The sequence below is a fragment of the Talpa europaea genome (genome assembly GCF_964194135.1).
Source record: "Talpa europaea genome assembly, chromosome: 14".
Taxonomy (NCBI): Eukaryota; Metazoa; Chordata; class Mammalia; order Eulipotyphla; family Talpidae; genus Talpa; species Talpa europaea.
Genome location: NC_140082.1, coordinates 38,909,136 through 38,931,188, shown reverse-complemented (window position 1 = coordinate 38,931,188; position 22,053 = coordinate 38,909,136). Strand labels below are relative to the sequence as shown.

Genomic DNA, 22,053 nt, shown 5'->3' with positions numbered 1-22,053 from the left:
GGGAGAGGTTTTCCAAATTTTTATAAAGTAAAAATTAAGTATCAAAGTATTATGTACTGCATATAGTTTTAAGTTTTTTTTTTTAAGACTACTGGGATTTTAACAACAGAAATATTGATTTTTCATTGTCATAAATTCTTATTTTTATGAATTCATGAGGTTTGTTCAAGAAAAATTACAGGATTTTAAATTATTAATTGTAAAGGTACTTGAGTTAACTTTGTCACATGCTTAATGATTTTGTTGGCTTGCTGCTGCTAGTAAAACATAATAGCATTTACTTAGACTGGATCTGTTCAGAGCTGTTTCCCTCAGCCTTCTTATATCCTGATCTTATCCCACACTCTAGCCCAGGCTCTGCTCCCTGACCCATCACTTTGTAGCTTGCATAGATCTTGTACAGTGACTTTGCTCATTCTCTTCTTTAAAACTGATGTCCATCCTTGTTTTCTCTTTGTCCCTATAATTCTGTTTTATTCATTTGTCATAATTTTCCTTGAATTTCTTGCTCTCTTGGTACTCTATCGTGCCATGCAATAATTGCTTTTTATTATGTGTCCCCCCATTTTATTGTTCTCAGCTAGACTGTATTTCATTGTATTGCAGGCAGTACTAGAATATTTGTTAATGTACAGAATAAAGTACCAAGGAAACCATATTAAAATCCAAAAGCCCTGCTTCAGAACCCTGATAGCATAATGTCTTCCCTAGTATAGGAAGAGCATTTGTGCTTTATTTTTGGAACACTGTCTTGAACGATGGTCTCGACTTTTTTGGATAACACTATAAAACTGTGATCTTGTATATTAAGATATTCTTTATGGTTTTGTTTTGGTAATATAAGTATGTGACATTTTTCTGTGCTCAGATTTTGAAAGTGTTGAGTTTAAACATACATATTTTTCCTTAAAATGTTTTTTAACTCTCAGTGCGTAGAGAAATCGACACTCTTAATGACCGTTTAGCTGCTGAAGGACAAGCGATCGATGGGGCAGAACTGAGTAAGGGCCAGCTCAAAACAAAAGGTAAGGCTGGATACTCCTGAAAGGATTGCCCTACAAATTATATGTGGAGGACACTTGAAATTTAATGAAGGACACGGATTTATTTGCTTTTTACAGTCCGGAATATTTGAAATACATGATTCAAGTATGGGTATTGAAGGAAAAAATACAGAGCTTGGAGACTTGGATTCTTGTAGTTCTGCCATCGTCTTCATGACACCGTAGATAAACAAGTCCTCTGGGGTCCATTGTCTTCCTGTGTGACATGATCGTGGATTGGATATCCCCAGTCTATTTTAGTTCTGAGATTCTGTGATTTTTTTGGTTGTGTAAATGTATTGATTTTTGGTTGTCTGTCTCTGCAGCCAGTCATAGTACCAGCCAGCTTTCTCAGAAACTGAAGACCACATACAAAGCCTCCACCAGCAAGGTACGCGAGACGCTGGCTCTTGGGCCAATCATGTGGTATTTAAGGTGTGCAGATGTGTATTTTAAGCTGCATATTTTCCAGATAGAAATGTGTAACAGAAAAAGGTAAACCTCTGGTGTTTAGGAAAATGTAATTTTTAAAAGGACTATCATAAATATATTAAATGACCACAGTATGTAGACATGTAAACCCTAATGTATCTTATTACTTACTGAACTTAATATGTTATGCGTTAATAAAGGATTGTTCTTTTCAAGGAGAAATACATTTTTTCTTTATTTGGCTAAATATAGAGACTGAGTTTGGAGAAAGCTAGTAAGTGGGCATAAAGCTAGTAAGTGGGCATAAAGCTAGTAAGTGGGCATAGTTCTGAGCTCGAATGAACACTTTAGTTCACCATCTTCTCTTCTCTAATTTTCTAGTATGATTAAGAAGTGAGGTTCTGTCTACCACGGCAAACAGGGACATTTGTGGCATTTTGCTTTTTTTCAAAGCTGTCTTTTTCTGGTTTTCTGAGAGTGGTAAAGAATTAATTGGGAATTAGTTTATGAGGGATATTATTATGAAGTAATATTTTGGGATAATTTTGAGTCCATCTCTATTTTGAATATATAAAAGATGAATCAATTACCTAATCTCAATGAATGTACACTTCTTTTGAGGGAAAGGTTGAAATTTATGGTGATTCTGCTATAACAGCGTCGTTTTTAGCATTCTTTTTTTTTTAACTTGTTCCCTTGGGCTTAAAGTTATTTACCATGACATCCACAGAGAGATTAGCTGCAGTGAAGATAGATCTCATTCAGACTTCCTGCTATTTATGCTATTTGAAAGTTTTTGGTAGTTCTTTATTACTAAAAGCACCTGAATATTGCTGACCATTTTCTTGTGTTTGAGAGTATAAGTTACTGATTTAAAATTTTTTGTTATAATTCTTACATGTTTGAGTTTTAAAGTTTTTAATAAATTAATATTAAACTTTTTTTCCCAAAATGTAGCGTGAGATTATGTTCTTCCTTATTTATCTTCTTGTTATCTTAAATTGTGTTATGCATTCCAGTGGTTACAGTTCATGTTTGCAGTGTGTGGTTTTGGAATTCTAAAATTTTCTGATCATTTCTGTAGTAGAGGAAGACAACATTATATAAGATTGTCTCTTATGACAGTAAAAAAATATTTGGGCAGAGGTAAAGATATGCACAATAATACTTTTAAAAAATGTATTAGAGATATTTAAAGCCCCAGTTGTTTTAGAAACTAGTAATACATTTGAATTTATAAGAAACATACTGCTAATGATCTTTGTAGCATTGTGTACACTGTGTGTACCTACATTAAAGAGTAATAATGAAAATATGAGGCATCTGAAAATTAGAGACATTTGATAACAGAATATGTTCTGATCTGTGCTACATTGTATATTCTTAATATAAAAAGTAAGTATGAATGCAAAAAGTAAAGTACTACATTCTAGGTTCTTTATTCTCGCTCTGATGTGGGAGCTGTGAAAAGCAAGTATTGTGTTTGGTGAGATACTGGGACAACCAAAGGTTATTAAAAATAAAACCTAGAAGAGGTCTTTCTCCTTTTTGGATGACTGATGATGTATTTCTAATGTTTCATTGGAAGGGAGGAGTTGACAGTCTAAGCTCTGGTCTAAGTTTAAAGAAACTGGTGAAAATTTTCACCAAATATTTTTATAAAGATAAATATCTTTCATTGTGGAAAAAACCATTTATGATTTTGTTAAACTATTTTAGTTTATATCACTTAAAATGGTCAGTGTAAAGGGCATTTGGAAGCAACACATGAAACAATTTGTTATAACATTCATAAACTGCCTGTTATCTTTGATGATTCCACCAGAAATGTTATTGGTATGAGTCTCTGGGCAGTGTATTCTTATCATTTGAATGGGGTTTTTGAGTAATGTGACTCTAGGGGTTCATTTCTTACCATAATGTTGTCTTAGAAGTGGTGGAAGACTTGGAAAATGAAATTTACTACAACATATGTGGGGGAGTTTGCATGTTCTTTAACATCATTCTTTCTTAATGTTCTGTTCCTTCACATTTAAATGGTACCTTCTGCCAGCAAAAGCACTTTTCATGTGGTGGAGGGACAGCTTTGCTAGGATGAGTAGGATATTAACTTTCAAGAAGAAAAAAATGATGCTGATGATGCTGATGATGCTGATGATGGGTTTGAGATTGAGCAAGTCCTTTCACAATTCCTTTAAAATTTAAAACAAGTTAAACCTGTTACATTACTGGTAAAAGTCTGTCTCCTCATCAAGCATTTTGTTTTAGTCTTTCACTGTATCAGGGGAATAATTTGAATGCTTATACCAAATTAATGTAATAGTGGATTATGTTTTACTGTGTTTATAAGGGATGAATTTAGATACATTTCAGAGCTTTGCTAAATCAATGTTTAAAACAGCTATAAGAACATCAGCTTTTCTTTTTCACTTGATTTTATGGTTTCAATATTCTGGTTCATCTACATTATTCTGATTTATTTAAAAACTGAAAAGCCATTCTTGTATCTGAGAACAACTTAAAAACCGAACTGAAGTATTTTTTGTGTTTACTGTCTTTACGCACTTTATATTTTTACTTATGAGAGACAGTGAGAACTATTTGTTGCATGTATCATATGAGATAATACCTTCCCATCGTGTGTGCCTCTGTGTGGTTGTTGGCTCTGTCCCCATTAGACTGTGCGCTTCTGAGGCCAGGGTCCACTGTCTCTGTGTTTTGCATTCACACCTCAAGGCGCAGTGCTGGCACTGAACATGAGCTCAATAAAAACTGTTGGACAAAACTGCTTGTCTGTTAGAAGTGTCGTGTTTTGATTCCTCCCTTCCATGGAGGGTTTTCCTACTGATAGTGTCTGGTTGGTGTAAATTACCAAAAACAGAAAAAAATCAAAGTCCTCCAATAATAAAAGTAATTAGTGTTAAAAGGGTTTGGGGTACCTTCCTCATTTTTTCATGTCCAGTTAACTTTTTTTTTCTTTAATTTTTGAAATTTTGTCTGGTGGTTTGGATTTGGGGGAGAGTGACTTGTCATGCATAATAAGCTCCCTTCTTTGGATGTGTGTGCTATGTGGGGTGGGAGAACTGTGAGACCCTATGAGGTCTTAGCAAGACCTTCATTCCTGCTTGTGATATCCAATTGGATGAGTGTTGCTGTTTTAATGTTTCAAATATTCTGAACAATGATTTATGCGTTTTACAAAACATCTTTTTCTGTTTTACCTTTATAAACTTAGAAACAGTTGCTCAATAAATTGTCTACATGCTCCTTCCCATCATAATTGTAGATTGTCTCCAGCTTCAAGACCACCACATCGAGGGCTGTGTGCCAGCTTGTGAAGGAGTACATTGGCCACAGGGATGGCATCTGGGATGTCAGTGTGGCCAGGACACAGCCTGTGGTGTTGGGCACGGCATCTGCAGGTGAGTGCACAGCCAGCCCTGCTTGTGTGCATGACTGTGTGGCAGCTGGTGCAAACCACTGACCTATAGGTGTAGGTAGCAGAGTGATCCCTGAAAGCAGATGTGACTGAGCAGTCATAAAATCAAAAGTTCTCAACCTTCATGGGCCTGGTTCTCCTGTCTTGCTGCAGGCTGTGAGGGGTGAATACTGCTCTGTGGGATGTAGCTGTGGTAAGGAATTGCTGTTTGAATAGCGGAGTCAACATAAAGTGGGGATGCATTTTAAATATATTAACTTTATTTTTTAAGATTTATTTTATTTAGGCATACAAGAGCTGGGGTGTAGGCCAGAGGTGCGGGGGTGGTGGTGTGTGTGAGAGGATTCACCAGAGACAGAGTAGGGAGCAGAACAAGCAGATTGACTGAAATACACTACTGAGGGGAGCAGTAGGCAAGACAGGAGAGGTCTGCTGTGCCATGTGGATTAGCTCCCTGGCCGGGGATTGAACTCTTGGTGCAATGTCTGGCAATAGCTTCATAGTGCTGAGACTTAACCCTTTCTGTCACCAGGAGGCCCATAGTAAGTATTTTTTGATTAGTTTTCTTCTTTTTATTCATAACCAAGTATACATCTGCTTTGAAAGTGCTCTTGAAGTATAGTGGAGGGAAATGGTCTTTGATCCCTGAAGGTTCACTCTATCTCAGGATTGGGTGGAAGTGGAGCTGCTGATAGTGGGAATTTTGCCTGCAGGGTCACTGACTGCAGGGCCTAAAGCGGGGAGGGTGGGTTAATCAGAGACCCCTGCTTATTAAAGAAAAGATGTTTTATGAGAGTTATCTAAGGTGCATCACTTAATACCCCTTCAGATAAGAATTGCTAAAATTATACAAGGTGCTCACTTGTTGAAAATGACTTTTCCCAGCTTGTGAGAAGTTAATTGCTCACTAGATTCTGTCTTTTAAAGTGGAAATAGAAAATGTTCACCTAGTTAGAATAATGAAGAAAGCTCTTCTTCTTGTTGAAATGATGCTTACACATGAGCTCCTCAGGAGATTATAATGGGAAAAAAAAAGAATAAAGGGTCCTTTTATAGTTCTGAAATCTCTTTGGACTAAGTGGCATATATTTTTCAGATTTTCTGTTGTCTGCTTTTTTATTGTTATGCCAATTTTCTTTTTACTATTTTCCCATAAGAGGAAAGGTCCAAAAGTGTATTTATTATCTCAAATAACATATAACTGGATTTGCACCATTTGCATCTGAATGTTTTACTGATAAACATAAAATAGAAAGTTTTAATATTTCCACAAAATAAACCCATGATATAAACATCCTTTGTATTTAAGTTTTAAGCATGGTACAATCAGTGCAGCAGTGAACTTGGAACTCAGGTTTCCATATTTCCATAACCTCAGTCAAGTCATCAACTTCTCTCACTTTGGAAATCCTTTCTTTGATCAATTAAACTACAGAGTAGTATAATTAGAGTTGTGCAAGGTATTACTGGTAATGTAACTTCTCATTTTTAAACATACATCTTACTCTTTTATTTAAAAAACTATAACATTGGTGATGATGCAGTCACTTTTCTTGGTTTTTGTCTTCCAGATCACACTGCTTTGCTGTGGAGCATTGAGACAGGGCGGTGCCTAGTCAAGTACACAGGCCATGTGGGCTCAGGTGAGCATATGCTGAATGGTGCTGTTTCCAGCTTGGGCTTGGTAAAATCTTGTGTTATAAACTTGACTGTAGTTCCTGCTGGGAAGGTGTGCTTATGTGGCTGTCAGGAAGGACATTTGTGTATTCCCACAGCCGAAGAAGCAAATGTGTGCTTCTAGCTATATGAGCTTCTTAATGGGAAAAGCTCAGTTTTCCAATCGCATGCAAATAGGAGTTGTCTACATGTTATTTGACACTGTCTAGAAGACTACACGTGACACTGTTGGACATGAAATATGAATGTGCATTACTTATCAAAAGTTATGTGCCATTTTGGAGATATAGCAGTACTTTGGCTGTATTCATGGCTAGTGAAGGTGCCGTATGTTTCTGGGGTGCACACCTGAAGGGAATGTAGCAGCTCTCTCCACCCTTTCAGTTATACCCCTGTGTGGGCAGTGTTGTGACCAAAAAATCACTGACTTACAGTTTTAAAATTTACAGTACATGCTGTATCTATAATAATGTTGATATAATTTCTTGTTTTTATAAACCTGTTTTTGTAATATTTTTATTTTGCAGTAAATTCTATAAAATTTCATCCATCAGAGCAGTTGGCTCTCACTGGTATGTTGACTTTTCCATTATTGAGCAAAATTATTGATAATCTTAAAACAACTAATGTTTCCTTATCAGTAGCATCAGTAGCCTTTTACAAAAGTTGGACAGTCATGGTAAACATTTTATGGCTTAAGTGAGAAATGAATAAAGAAAAATATATTACTAATCAACAGTGAATTGCCACTTAGATGAACTTGACTTTATTGTGAGATTAAAATGGATTCTTGTTCTTCTTGAAGTCTTTTTGTGAAACTCTTCATTATTGCCTCTTTCCCTGCTTGCACTGTGACAGTTCTCCATATACTGTAACTTGGTTCTCTGAAGCCCTTTTGATTCTGCCAAGTTCCCAACCCTGTTTGTGCCCAAAATATAGACATGAGAAGGATAGCAGTCCTGGATCGTGGCCATCTGCAGAGCCAGCATGTTTGCTCCTGTCTAGACTGTTTGCCTAACCTGTATTTACTTGACTTATCTTAATTTTATACAGTGGCTTTGAGAACATCTTTGTTAAACTGTACTGAATATTTTCCTATTAAATTGCCTAACACCTGGTCATTGAGGTTTGTGTGGATGAAAACGTACATTTTTGTGTTACTCAAGTGATATACCTCAGAACCTACTGTAGTCATAAGTTATTATATAATTGGGTTTCACTCAGATTATGGAGGGAAATTTTATTTGTAAATTTTTTTTGAATTATCACTACTTAATATTCTAAAATGAAAGGGGCTGTTTTTATAAGTGGTCATTCTCTTACTTTTGTACATCTACTCTATTCTCAGTAGTGTTATATAGTTTCAGAAATAGTTCTTTAAGGAAAATAGATTCATCTCACTAAATGAACACTAAATTACAAAAGTCTGATTGACGTTGCTTAGCCAGAGCCTAGCAAGAAGCATTTTTACACATGGTGTGCTCTTTGGATAATTTCCCCCCTATTTCTCTATTCAGCTTCGGGAGACCAGACTGCTCACATTTGGAGATATGTGGTTCAACTGCCGACACCTCAGCCCATTGCTGACACTAGTGTAAGCAGCACATTTACTTACCCTGAAAACGCGACATGGGGTATGTTGGTAGGGTTCTGGATGTTTGCAAATTTTAGGATAAATTTATAATATCTGTTATGGACTGAATGTTTGTGTCCACCCCAAATTCATATATTGAAGCCCTCACCCCCTAGTGTGACTCTACTTGGAGATGGGGCCTCTAAAGGGTCCAGGTCAAGAAGAGACACCAGAGAGCTCTCTTGTGTGTGTCTCCCCGCAGGCACTAGGAAAGGCCATGTAAGGACATAAGGAGAAGGTAGCTGTGTGCAAGCCAGGAAGAGAGTCCTCACCAGAATCCAAATCTGCCTGCACCTTGACCATGGCCACCCAGTCTTAGTGTTTTCTTCTGGTAGCCCAAAGAGACTGTGACAGTGTCTAAGAAGTACCTTTATTTATATATGCATATATTTGCTTTTTCCTTTGTTTCCACGAGTATTGAAAATTTACCATTTTTTTCCTCTTTTATGATTAGATTATACTTCTTAATATTTTATGTATTTGATGTTAGACACCTTGTTTATCTTTCATGTAAGATATGCCATGTAATTCAGCGGCATGCATGGCATTTTTATGTGGGAAAAGCTTTAACATAGGTAACAAAAGAGGTTTTATGTTAAGAACACTGAATCAATGTATTTAGACCAAAAACCCTTCAATTACTGTTGTCTTGTCTTATTGAATACAGTTGCATCATTTTGGCCCAACACCCTGTGTTCAGAACCAGGAATATTATCCATTTGAGAGAAAGGATCTTCCTAGTTTTTGTCCAGGGCAGCTCTCTGCTGTATAGTAGTCACAAATGATTAACCCTTTCCTGCGCTGCTCAAGCAGGGAGAAATGACAACCCAGAGAGCGTTCCTTGCTTTTATGTAGCTAAGCAAAAGTTAGGTTTATGTTTGTGATTTTTCTGTAATAGTTGGAGGGATAAAGGTAATCTTCTAGTTTTGATATTTCTGACTTTGAATATTCTTTTACTTTTCTCTCTTAAAAACATTTTAAACATTGTGCTATTTGGAGATGGGTTAAACATTTAATAAATTCCAGTGATGGGTAAGAATGAATTTTCTTTAGCTAAGAGGGCTTTAGTTCCTTTTTAATTGATATACTGCTGTATATGAATTTGTGCCATATTTAGCATACATTTATTGAAGAAGCAGTGAATGCTGGTGGGGGACAGGGCAGAGAGATGAGGGTGAGGATTATGTTCAGAAAGTTCAGAAAATGAGATAACCTCGATATTTTTTTCAAATAAAATAACAGTTTGTCACAGGGAAAAATCATGCATAGTTCTTACATGAAAAATACTTAATAATTTACTTAGAGTTTTAAATTGATTTTATTTTCTTTTTGTAATTTTGCTTGCATTGGACACAAGGACTTTTCATACTTGGTAGTAACTGCCTCATAACCTAGGCTCAAAGGGGAACGCCTCTGGGCTCAAGGTGCACTGAATCACATGATTACTGGGCCCTGCAGGAACACTGCCATGGGGTGGGGGGGTGAGTGTTTCTGTTTCGTTCCTAGTAGAGCATGAACACATCCTTTGTGATTGCATTCCCAGTGTAAATGATACTCTCCAAGTGAAAACAACTTAATTTCTTCAGCCCTGCTGCCAGTCTTAACTCAGCTTTTCTTAGCAGTTCTAATCCTAAGTTTTAACTCACACTTTTACATACTGTTTCTGAATATTCAGCATACAAATTTTGGGGGGATATTCGTCCGCTCATTTACATACACTTCGGTTTTTTCCCTTTTTGTTATGTTCATACAGCACTGTGATCCTTAGGTAATTTACATATTCGCTTCCATGCTCAAAACTGTTCTCCATTACACAGAGAATGAAATTCAATGTCCATGGTTTGTCATGTTTTACATGAACTACTCACATGAAATTACCTCTACCACTTCTACTCCTGCAGCCTTGCTCTTTGTGTAGATCTTGGGGCCTTTGCACATGCTGTTCCTTCTGCTGGGAATGCTGTTCCCTAAATAGTTGTATACCTGTTCTCTTGTTTGCTTCATGTAGCAGCTCAAATTTACTTTAGCACAGACTGTTCACCTGATAATTTTGTAAAAAAGAGTGGCCCACATAACTATCCAACCCCTCATCCTGCTTACTACGGCCTAACATGTCTCCCTTTAATATATGTGTACATGTGACACACACCCCTATATTATGTGTATACATATAATACATATCCTTCTCTTATGTCATCTATAGTTTTATACTATGTATACATGACACATATTCCTATACCGTGTTTTATATACAAATGCCAAATTCCCTATTTTGCCATTTGTGTCTGTGTCTCCATGTAGCATAGTATGTGTGTGACCTGTCTTGCTAGTCTGTAAGATCTGTGAGGCAGGACTTTGCTGGTCTCTGATTCCAGTGCTCTCATCACATGGCCTCTACACAGTTTAATTGTGTATGTTAGAGATAGGTCATCTTCTCCCTTCTCTGCTGTATGTCTAGGGCCTGGCTCTGGGTAAGGCCCTGATAAGTATTTGTTGAATGATAAAACATTTTCTTAAAGAGCTAAAGCCTAGGTTGACTATTATGTTCTTGTTTTATCCTTGGTGTTTGATAAAAATTGAAGCAATATTATAGCAAAATAAAGCAAACTTATAGCTATAGAATTCTAAGTATATTTTAAAAGGCTCCTGAGAATTCTGTTTTTTAGTGTGATAAATTACTGACTTTCCACTATATTGGTTTAATTTAATTACATTTCTACTGATAAATGGCAAAAACTCAAAAAAAAAAACTCATTTGCCATTTTGGCTGGTAGAAATAGACTACTATACCTTGGTTGATATCAGTGGCCTTCATCTTTTACTTCTTATATTTGGTCCTGGATTTTAGTGGATACTCATGAAAATGATAAACATGTATCCAGCATCAGATACAATGCTGGTATTGGTTATAACGATGACTAAGTCCTAGAATAACAAAGGTCTGATCATGTAGCTGTGTTAGAAAAGACATAAGATTCCCAGAGAATTTCTCTGCTTTTACCTTCAGCAGCAGATCTGTGGCGAGGATGAAGTAGAGTGTTCTGATAAAGATGAGCCTGACGTAGATGGCGATGTGTCCAGTGACTGTCCTACCATTCGGGTGCCGCTGACATCTCTTAAGAGCCACCAGGGAGTGGTCATAGCAGCTGACTGGCTGGTTGGGGGGAAGCAGGCCGTGACAGCCTCATGGGACAGAACAGCGAATCTGTATGATGTGGAGACATCAGAGCTTGTTCACTCTCTGACAGGTACTGTCAAGTTTGTTTCCAGTTGGGTACTTTGCATTTATAATCATGTATTTGTATCTTATCTTGCAAATTATTTCTTGTCCAGATTTGTTTTTAGTTATCTTGGCTTTCAGGTTATAATTTTCAGAAATCCTTTCTAATTGTTGGTAATTAAATTATCTTATTTAATTGTAGCACGTAGTATCTAGATATTTGAAATATGGTTGGTGTATTTCTGTTACTTTGTAACAAAATTTCACAAACTTAATATCTTAAAATAATATGAATTTATAACTTCCTGGTTTCCCTGGATTAGGAATTCCTTGGGAATGCTTGGTGGCTCTCTGCTCTGGGTCATCAGGTCAAGTGAAAGTGTTGTCTGGACCTGTGAGCTCATCTGAAGTTTTGGAGCCTTTTACTTACTGTTGTTGGAAGGAGTCATTTCCTCATGGCTTTCTTGTTAGCTATTAGCAGGGATATCTGTTAGCATCCAGAGGCTGTCCTAGTGGCTCCCTGTAAAGGCCTTCACCACCTGGCTGTTTGCTTTCTTCCAGGCCAGCAGAAGTGTGTCTGCTGGATTCTTTTAAAGGGTCCGCCTAATTATCAGGTGCACCCAGAACAGTCTTCCTTTTATTAACCCAGTGTTACCTGATTTACGAACCTTAAATACATTGCAAAATCCATTTTACCTTAAAATGTATCATGATTTACCACAGTGATAGGTTATCACATTGGCAGGTTCTGCCCAAACTCAAAGGAAAGCATCATAGAGGTTGTATACAAGAGATAGGGGTCTCTGAGCCATCTTAGCAATTTACCCACCATAGGTGTTTTTGCAAATTTGTCAGTAAATACATTTCCTCATTGAGTATTAAAGATTGTATTTTACATGTTATGTAATCAGAAGCTATTCTGAAAGTGAAGAGATGAAAATTAATTTGTTAAAGGGATTTGTGTGACTTCCAAACTGTTAGGTCTTAAAGTGGTTGCGCTCACATTTTCCTGTTCCCTTTAAATGCATGAAGGAAAGGACTTCTTTCTTCTGAGTAAAAATGAGCCCCACTGTGACCCCCATATGCTATTATTAAGTGATTCTGTAGGTTTATTTTTACAGTGGATATTAGCAGTGGAGCCCATAAAGACTGTTTTTTGACTCTTCTGTTTATTGAGAAGTTTTACTGTTGAAGTGGTACCTCTGTGTCTGTATAGTGTTGTATACCATTGTTACCTCGATAAAAAGACAATACAGTTTAAAAAATTGTATGTGACCGTATATCTGCAGCTGGGTGATCTTGCATTTTTGTTCTCTTGCATTGTAGGCCATGACCAGGAGCTGACACACTGTTGCACACACCCCACTCAGAGGCTGGTGGTGACCTCCTCCCGAGACACAACTTTCCGTCTTTGGGATTTCAGGGACCCCTCCATCCACTCCGTGAATGTTTTCCAGGGCCACACAGAGTGAGTTGCAGTTGTTTAGAGATTTTTTTTTTCACTGTTCATGAAAAAAAGTTCTGTGGGTTGGTATTAAAAATTCTTATCTTAATTTTCAGTATTAATTTCTAATTCCACTATCTTTCATCATGGCCATTCTTTTTCTGAACATTTACCTCTATCTTGGAGAATTCAAAGAATTTAGGAAATTAAGAGGAAGTCCTTGATGATTTCTCAAGAAATTGGATTGGGTTAGTGTAGGGCAGTGGGATAGAGAGGGTCAGAGAACAATTAAGAAATAGTCCAGGGTTGGTGGCATGAGCCTCATCTTTACAGAGGATTAGAATGGAGCTATTCACAGCCACTCACAAATAATCTCACTGGGATTGTTTTCGTCTAGTTTTGATGTTGTTTGCAGAGTCTGTTCCAGGAGAAGAGACAGACACACCCCGATCCTCTAAATGTAATGTCCCCTTCTGCCTGCCTGGCTGTTGGAGAGCTCAGGCGTAACTTTGTCTAACAAAAATCTGTTTCTTGGGCCTCCCCTGGTGGCTCAGCGGTTGAGCGCTGGGCTGCGAGGTTGCCGGCAGCCTCTGCAGCACCGGTTCGTTCCCCGGCCGCCAGCGAGGGTCCCACAAAAAAAAAAAAAAAAAAAAAAAAAAAAAAAATCTGTTTCTTTCCATGAACGTGTTCTCCCAGCCTGATCCTTCTTAATAAGTGCTATGACTCTCGTACCACCTGCTCATGCCACAGACCTCCCCCTCTCCCACTGTGCCCCTCTAGCCTGTGAGCAGGGCTTCTGTCCAGTTGTACTTTCTTCATGTTCTGACCTCTGCTACTGTGACATACAGTCCCCACACACTGCTTTCTCTTGAATGCCCAGAAAGGCACTTGCATGTGGTAGTGCTCACACACACTTTAATGAGTGAATACTTTTGCCTCCTAGCATGCAGTAGAACTGGTTCAGGTGAGTTTTAGATGATGGAGAAGTCTTCCATCAATACTCCACAGAGGAAGAGGCACCACGCAGTTTTATGTGTTTGACATTTATCCTACATTTTAGATTTAATGTTCAAAATTAGTAAAACGTTCTGTTCTTTATTTTTTTGAAAACTAGGACAATTTTTTTAAAAATAGAAAACCTAGATTTATTAAGCTATTACAAAGACAAAACAATTATCATCTGAAGTACTTGAAGGGAGGACTTCATCCCAATTTCATTGTCCTATTAAAGAAACTGACCTAAGAGGTTGGAAATTAAAGGATATAACTTAAGATGTTAGAATAGACTGAGGACGCATGGTGAAAGCAGCAAAAGCTAGTAAGAAGCACTTGTATTAATGCTAGTATATGTGGCTGGGATGTTTCTGAAGAGGCTGCCTGGAGATACCTGAATGGATTAATCTGGATCCTAAGCTAGTAAAAAGATCCTTGCCCCTGTGGAAAATGAAGAGAGGCTAAGATTTCTCTTGAGGTCTCTAAAGGTATCATTAGGCCCTAAATAGGTATAACTTAGATTCAGCCTCTCTCCAATTTCCCTATACCCCTGAACTATTATGCATTTTCACCATCTAGGCCTGCTGGTTACAGAAGATGCAGGTAATGAAGGCACGAGTTATAAGCTCATTTAGAGAATACCTAGACAGAAAATTTTAGGATAAACAAGTGTGCTCTTGGTTAATTCACCTTTGTTAATAAAGGTCATAATTTCTTCTGCTGGTGACAACTTGTCTCAATATAGTCTGTCTCAAGAAAGAACTGGTTCAGGTGAGTTTTGGATGATGGAGCAGTCTTCCATCAATACTCACTCCAAGAGGAAGAGGCACCAAGTTCTTTCCTATAGTTAAGAGCAGAGCCTGAAAGCAGCGTAAGTCATTTTCTCTAGTCAACATCTGCATCCTCAAACTGGCCAGTAACTTTGGTGCAGTATCTAAAACTAGGGCACAGTTTTCTAAGACATTGAGTTGGGGAAAAAAGTTGGTGTCGTTTGAGGCTTGCTGAGCTGTTTGCAGTGAGCAGTAAATAGCAGCACACAGTGGGATCTTAGTGTATGACTGGCTCTGAGAGCTTCAGTATGTGGAATGATTTTATCTTGACTCAAGGGAGGCATTTTCTTTCCATAACAAGGCCCCATTACAGAAAATCCTGAAGTCAGTAATTTGTGCAGTGCAGTGTTATTTAAGCACAGGGCAGCGGGAACTGAGTGGAGCCCAAACAAACACTGCAAACCCGGGAGCCCCACACCTTTCTTCCTGTTTGTTTCCCTACCCTCTGCTAACTCCGGTACCATTATCGCCTAAGCACTTGAATGAAGGATTCTGTAATGTCTAATACCCAACCTATATTCATTGTTATCCCTGTTGTCCCTCAAAGTGTCTTTGGGTCTTTTGTTTAGGATTTAATCAGAATTCATTCACTGCATTTAGATTCTGTGTTCTTCCTGTCTTTTAATCTAGGATAGTCCTCCACCCATTTTTTTGTTATTTTTCGCGATGTTCAGTTTTTTTGTGAAGAATCCAAGACAGTTTTTTTCCGAATACCCCATACTCTGCGTTTTTTCTTGTAGTTTCCTTTTTGCCAGAAGTCCTTCACAGCCCCTGTGGTATACATTGCATCCCACCATTGGGGGTGCTGAACTGGCCCCCAGTTGTTGTCTCCAGGCTTCCCTGTTGCAAGATATAAGCTGCACTTTGAAACAAGTGAAGGAACACTTTGAGACAGGTGAAAATCTTGTTCCCTAGATACCTTTCATTCAGTAGGTCTGACGTGGTCAGCGACTTGCTAGAATCAGTTCATTGGTTGGGATTTTCTTCATTAATATAGTTCAGAATTAGTACAGACTTAAGGACTTTTTCACTTTGTTGTCATTAACTTTCACGGATGCTGTTGTTTATAGATTTGACTGCTGAGTGCTTCCTGTGGGCTTCCCCTATTTGACTTTACCCTCCAGTACTAAAGGACTCACTGCCTCTGGCACAATAGTCTTCCCAACTTACACTGGACTGGAGCAGCCTAGTCTGCTCACTAAACTGGCTCTGCTCCATAATTACTGGATGAGCAAAATCTCATCAGAGATGTGAGGATTAGGTTCAGAAGGGAGTTTTGTGCCTAGAGAGCAGGGCATCTGTACTTGTGATGTGCCTCTAGGAGAAAGAATGTAACTGGGACTTAAACTTTGTATGCAGCTTGGATGGAAGGTAAAAGGCCTGCGGACATCCAGGGAGGACTGGCTCTTGGCCAGTGTCTGGAAGGGGCAGACTTGAATTGTAGCAGCTGCTTGTATTAAGTCTGTGGTGTGAGACAAGCACAGTGAGGAGTGAAGATATACTCAACTAGTTCCATCCTCACAGTCCATCCAGGTTCTGAAAGGTAAACTGAGGTACAAGAGATGAGTTTGTTTCCTGAAGTTTACCTGGTTTGAGGTGAATTTAAGTGTTCTTCTGGAGTAGTGTCTAAATTTTATTTAAGGAACGTTTAGTCACATACTATATTTTGCCTTATTTGATTTATCTGAAATATTATATTTTTGTTTTGTGCAAAAATAGCCAGGAATATATTTACATTACTGGGAATTGATGGAAGTTCATGTTTAGCTTTGAAAGGTGTTTTAACAACAATTTGTGGTCATCTATCTCCCTATGATTGTGAAATATAGGGAATATTGATGTCGTTTAAAATATTTATGGTATCTTTTTAAAACTGGTGAATGCATGAAATGTTTGTTTATTGGAGACATACTTTTGAGAACTATAGTTATAAAGGGATTCTTATTTGGTAATGTGGGTCTGTGATACAGTTTCTTAGGTTTTTTTCTGGTGGGATCAGAAGTGGCTTAAAGTGGACTTGGAGTCGTGTCTCCTTTTTGGATCTCCTAAGATAGGTTATATGCTTGCTTTTGAAATAGACAGGGCCTCAGAACAGAGACAAGATAGGAATCAAGGACAACATTTTGCAAGAATTTTACTATTCCCACAGGCTGGTAAATAAGAAGTTAAAAAAAAAGAAAAAAAAACCTGATGACTTTGGACGAGACACCTGCTGCCATAAATTTTCTTGACTCATTGCTTTTTTTGGGGGAACAGACTGAGGACCCCCAGGTTGCCTTGTCCAGTGACACTTTCTCTGTAACTGTGAGAAAAAGTGAACTTTTGAAAGAAAGCAGAATATAAATCAAATTATTTTCATTTTCTCTTTTCTCAATTGTATAAGTATGAGCCAGCATATTTTGTTGATTTGTATATAGAGAAATATGTTTCAGAAAGTTATCTTTTTGGCACTAATTTCCTTAGGTATGCATTAGATAAAGGGTTAACTTTTCTTAATCCTTTGGGAATTGGTGGGTCTGACTCCAGATTCCTTCACTGTGTCTGTTGCTCCCCTGCTTGGTGAGACCCACACTCCATGGTCAGCAGGTGGGGCTGCAGGCTGCTTCATCCCATATAACACATTCTTTTTTGTGTTACCTCAGGTATTTCTTTAAAAATACCTCGTTAGGAAAATCGGGAAGTGAGAGGCTTCAGAGGGTGGCACTAGATTGACTTTTCTTAATCAGAGCTGTTGCTTTTTGTCTCTGGTATGAGCTTTGTAAGTTCAAGTCCAAATGACAAAACCAACAGAATATATCACCTTTGCAAATGGGTATAAATGTGGACCCACTCAAAGGCAAGGATGCTTTTATTAAAACCAAACCTGAGCACCTGCTTTGCTATTAAGAGCAAAGGAGTAGCTGATCGTATGATATGTTCTAATTCCTCACAGAGGATTACTTTTCTTCTCCCCTCAAACCCGTTTCTGTGAACCTGGTGCAGAGGTTCTCCTTCAAGTGTTCATGCCCTGCAGCTGTGCTCCTGTCTGTTTCTACTCCTGACCCAGGGCTGCTCAGTGACCTGAGACTGGTGGGCCAGCTCCATTCCCAGCTAGCTGGCATGGTGCCTGCACTTATGGGGGGGAGTTGAAATGTTCTCTTAGGAACTGGCTTCTGTGCCTGCAGCACTGCTTCCTAAGCTGGCAGGTACCCCCTGGAGTTCCAGGGTGATTCCCTGGAGTCCTTGTACCCATTTCTTTTCTGACCATTAAAAGCAGAGCAAATTCAGACATGTAGTTCTGAAGAACTTCGCTGTGCTTTACATCTTGGTGTTGTTGCCCTGAAGAATTGTATGTAAACTTATTTTAGTGGATCATTGCTTAAACAGAGGCAATATTTCTTAAATGTATGTAATCATATACTTCATATTTATGTGATATGGAATATCCTAGAAAACTTTTATCTTAGGGCAAGGTTTCATTAATCAAACCCAGCACAAATTCTTTAGTAAAGCATGCTAGAATTCAGTGTCTTTTATAATGTGAGTAGTTTATTTCACTGTCCAATTAATTTGGATCCTGTAATTGGGTTTTCTTGAGGCAAGATGTAGCTGTACAGGCTTCAATATTATTGCCTACTTTTATAATTCAGTTTCTCTAGGAAGTGGGAGATGTGGTATTCCCTCCCCTCACCCCCCTTTTTTTTCCTCACTGTCATCATTATACTTTCACATGGATTCTATACCTTTTTGAAAAAGTAGAGTTTGCATTGTAATGCTTTCGTGTAAGGTAAAAATCTGTAGCCCTATGGGTCCCTTTGCAACCTGGGCTGCATTGCTATTGTTAGATAGCCAGAGAACTGCTCGACATAAGCTCTGTGTAAGGCTTTCATTGCAAATTTTTAGAAAGGACAAATAAGCCTTTTTTAATTTGATGTGTTATGTTTATTTTCACTCTGTATAATGAGATCTCCAATTAAATAGGAATTTTGCCGTAGTGGGCTTTGCCTGGTATAATTCTGTGATTGTTATTATTTGACTGGTTGTTAGTGATTTCAAGGTGTATCAACGTATATGAAAAGTAATTTTAGATTATATAATAAATTGTTTTTGTAATAACTAAAATACAAATTGTACTGTGTACTCTTAAAAACAATAGATGCGTTTAATTGGAAAATTTTGGAATGTCACAGGCATTTCGAACATTGGCACTTTATTTCTCATGTATTTCTATTAATATATATATATTTCCTCATCAAGAGTTGGAACTGAAATCTAGTGCTTTTCATCTGAAATGACCTATACTTTTATATATACATGTGTTTTTCACCTGATGGTTTAATTTGGTAGACTGAGCTGACTATTTCAGAAGTCTGGTCAGATCAGACATTCTGCTGCCTCTCACTGTGGTCCCTGTACTCATTGTGCATAGCTTGCAGCTCATTTTAGCTAGACCCACAACAATGAGCTGTGGACCCAGGCACATTTCTGCACGTTAAATTCACTAACTGCCTTTGAAAGGAAGTGAGAGATTCCCTTTTAGATTGTTCACTAGCAGAAGGACCTAGATTTTGCTTCCCATCTGTCTTCCCTGTGGAACTTGGTAGAGCCCCCCTCACCCCATTTTCCTTTTGTTTCAGTTGCTATAAAAAGGGACTAACAGTCTAGGCAGTCACTGGTCATTAAGCTTCCCTGTGGGTGGCCAATGACTCGGGTCTACACCCGGCTGACTGTATTTATAAGTGTGAATAAACTCTGGCACTGAAAAAAAAGTGAAATGAGCTCAGCACAGATAAAATATCAGAGAATGCAAAGTTTTTTCTTTCTGTTTTCACTTTATTCTTTCCATATGAATGTAAATTCACCCCCATATTTGAACTTTAGCACTTTCTTCTAAAGAAAATAGGTCAGCACATCCAACAAAACAAAATTTAAGAAAATCAGTTTAAAAATTATGATTGCTGTATAGTTGTGACACTTTTATATGCTTTTATTACCAAATACCCAGGAAGGATATACTAAAGATATACTAAATATTACATTCTGCATCATAAACTTACAAGGGCGAATATAGCTTTGCATTTCATTATGGATTTAAGGGTTCTCTTTATGCTTTTAGAAGGAAAAAATGTTTTTACAGAATGATATTTCTAACTGGGTGGTGGTTGAGTTTGACTGTCTTGTATTATGTGCCTGGTCAGTGGCTTGGCTTATGTGTAGGTCATGTGGGATGGGCAGCAGTCTGTCAGCAAACTGCCTTGGAGGCTGAGATTTTGGTAGACTGCACTTGGTTTGTAAGTATGTTATTCTCGGTGATCTGAGGAGGAGAGACAGATACTCTATTGTGTGGTGTCTTTTAGGGACTGGCATGACAATTCCAGAAGTGCCTCAGCCTGGAAATTACGGCTGGAACTATAAAGGATTTGTAAGATTACAGTGGCTTTGAGACTGTATGCTTATGCTTTTGAGCCTAAAACTCCCTCTCAAGTTTATATTCCAGATGCTTGGAAATCTGATTCTACCTCTTTTTAGTTAGATGGATAGTAATTAGAAGAGACCTATTTCTTGGCAATTGTTGGTTGATATCAATGGTTATAATAAAGCCAAGACTAAGGGTCACTAAGGCCTCCTGGATTAACAGTGAAAACTCCCAATGTAGTACCCCATTTCACAACTTCATTGTGAAATGAATCTGTGGCAGATTAATTTTGTGTTAATTAGTGGATGTTTGTCTTACCATGGAAATGAGCAATTGCATTTGATAAACAGTGTGCAGTTTAAGCTGCTAGAAGTATGCATTTGCACGCTTGCATTCTTAAACTAGTTGTGTTTTTCTGTAAATGAGGTCATCTTGCAAGAATCATTGTCTTTGGTTGAGAGGTCTAGATCTTAATGCGTCAGCACCTACTGAGCCATCTCTCTCTGCTTCTAACCTGTAGATTGGGTGCACATAATTCACTTAACCAATCTCCTGTTGATATATTTTAGATTGGTTTCCAATTCAGAGTATAGTTTTTTTTTTAAGAAGAGATTTAACATTTCCCCACTCTGGGCTTTAAAATTTTTCATTTGAGATGGCTGTTCAACAACTAATTAAGAAAAAGACTTGCAGAAAATGAGTGCCTTTAAGTCATACTAGTCAGCTTTGTTGCTATCTATCAGAGTACTTGACATTGAGATGATCTACCCAAGAATTGTGAGAGTATTAACCAAGACTAAGAATTTCCTAATTCAAGATGTTAAATGCACAGTTACTCATTTGTTAAGACAGATAAGTGATGTGTCTGGACCAGGTTCCAGTTGTTGGCAGAGACCATGGAGTGATGCTATCCAAGGAGCAGAGTGGGTACGAGAGCGGCTGCCAGAAGTTGGGCTGTTTGGAAAGATGGTGTTGATCATGTTGGTGTGTCTGGTCCCTGCACATACTGAGCGCAGGTGGGCCTGGCTCACCTGATTGGCACCTGCACCTGCTCCCACTCAGCTGTGGCCCCACTCATCTTGGTGCTGGAGTTGCAGGGTTCAGAGCTGCTGACAATGCAGAAGAACAGCTCATTTCCTGCCAGCCTCGGGGGCAAGATGTTCCACACAGTGTTTTCTCCAGAATTCTCCAAGAGCAAAACTTTGTAAATTAAGACGTTAGCTACCAAGAGAGGGAGGGAGGGGGAGAGAGAGATGGAGAGAGAAATGAGAGGGAACGGTGATGCTTGCAGCAACATTCAGCATGTTGTTGCTCACACACTCAGCCCTTCACACTGTGTGCACTGATTTCTGTGTCTCTGTGCCAGGTACCATTTGCTTGGTTTTGTGCTGATGTCTCTCTTTCTATCATCATATCCTCTTCTCATGTACTCCTAACATTTCTAACTGCAGTAATATAACATTAACCCTAAATGAAAACCCTAAGAGCAATTCCTATAAAGAAAAGATATGCGTGCATGGATTGCAGGAATTTTCTTCTGTTGACATATTCTGAGAAGACATGTTCCACAGTTAGTCAAGAACATACATTTGAGGAGTATATGTGACTAGGACACTTGAAAGCAGACGATTGTAAGAGGGTCTGTGTGCTTAAGTAGAATTGATCTTCTTGGAAAGATAAGTAAGACATCCCAGAACTAAGTCTTAGTACTTCATTCAGGAAATACAGCACTGGGCACTAGTACTTCATCCGGAGAACATAGCAATGAGAGCTAGTACTTCATCTAGAGAACACAGAGCTAAGAGCTGGTATTCGACCAGGCAGCATCATAGGTGTATCTGTTGCTGTTCTGCTTCCTTTATGTATTAGATGATACTCTTGTTCTGCTAAGTAAATCACTTGACAGAGTCTCACTGTCCTTTTGTGCTGCATTATTATTATTATTAT

General features: G+C 38.2%; 1 protein-coding gene across 1 annotated transcript in view; it reads left to right on the top strand.

Annotated features, from left to right (window-relative positions):
* WDR37 (WD repeat domain 37) overlaps positions 1-22,053 on the top strand; it is a gene marked incomplete at its 3' end in the record, with an annotated part of 47,800 nt that overhangs the window by 16,091 nt on the left and 9,656 nt on the right. The window contains exons 4-11 of the mRNA XM_084253979.1: positions 930-1,025; positions 1,370-1,434; positions 4,762-4,897; positions 6,486-6,557; positions 7,119-7,163; positions 8,109-8,185; positions 11,232-11,472; positions 12,771-12,912. Of these exons, the coding sequence (XP_084110105.1) occupies positions 930-1,025; positions 1,370-1,434; positions 4,762-4,897; positions 6,486-6,557; positions 7,119-7,163; positions 8,109-8,185; positions 11,232-11,472; positions 12,771-12,912 (874 nt within the window). The remainder of the gene's footprint in view (positions 1-929; positions 1,026-1,369; positions 1,435-4,761; positions 4,898-6,485; positions 6,558-7,118; positions 7,164-8,108; positions 8,186-11,231; positions 11,473-12,770; positions 12,913-22,053) is intronic.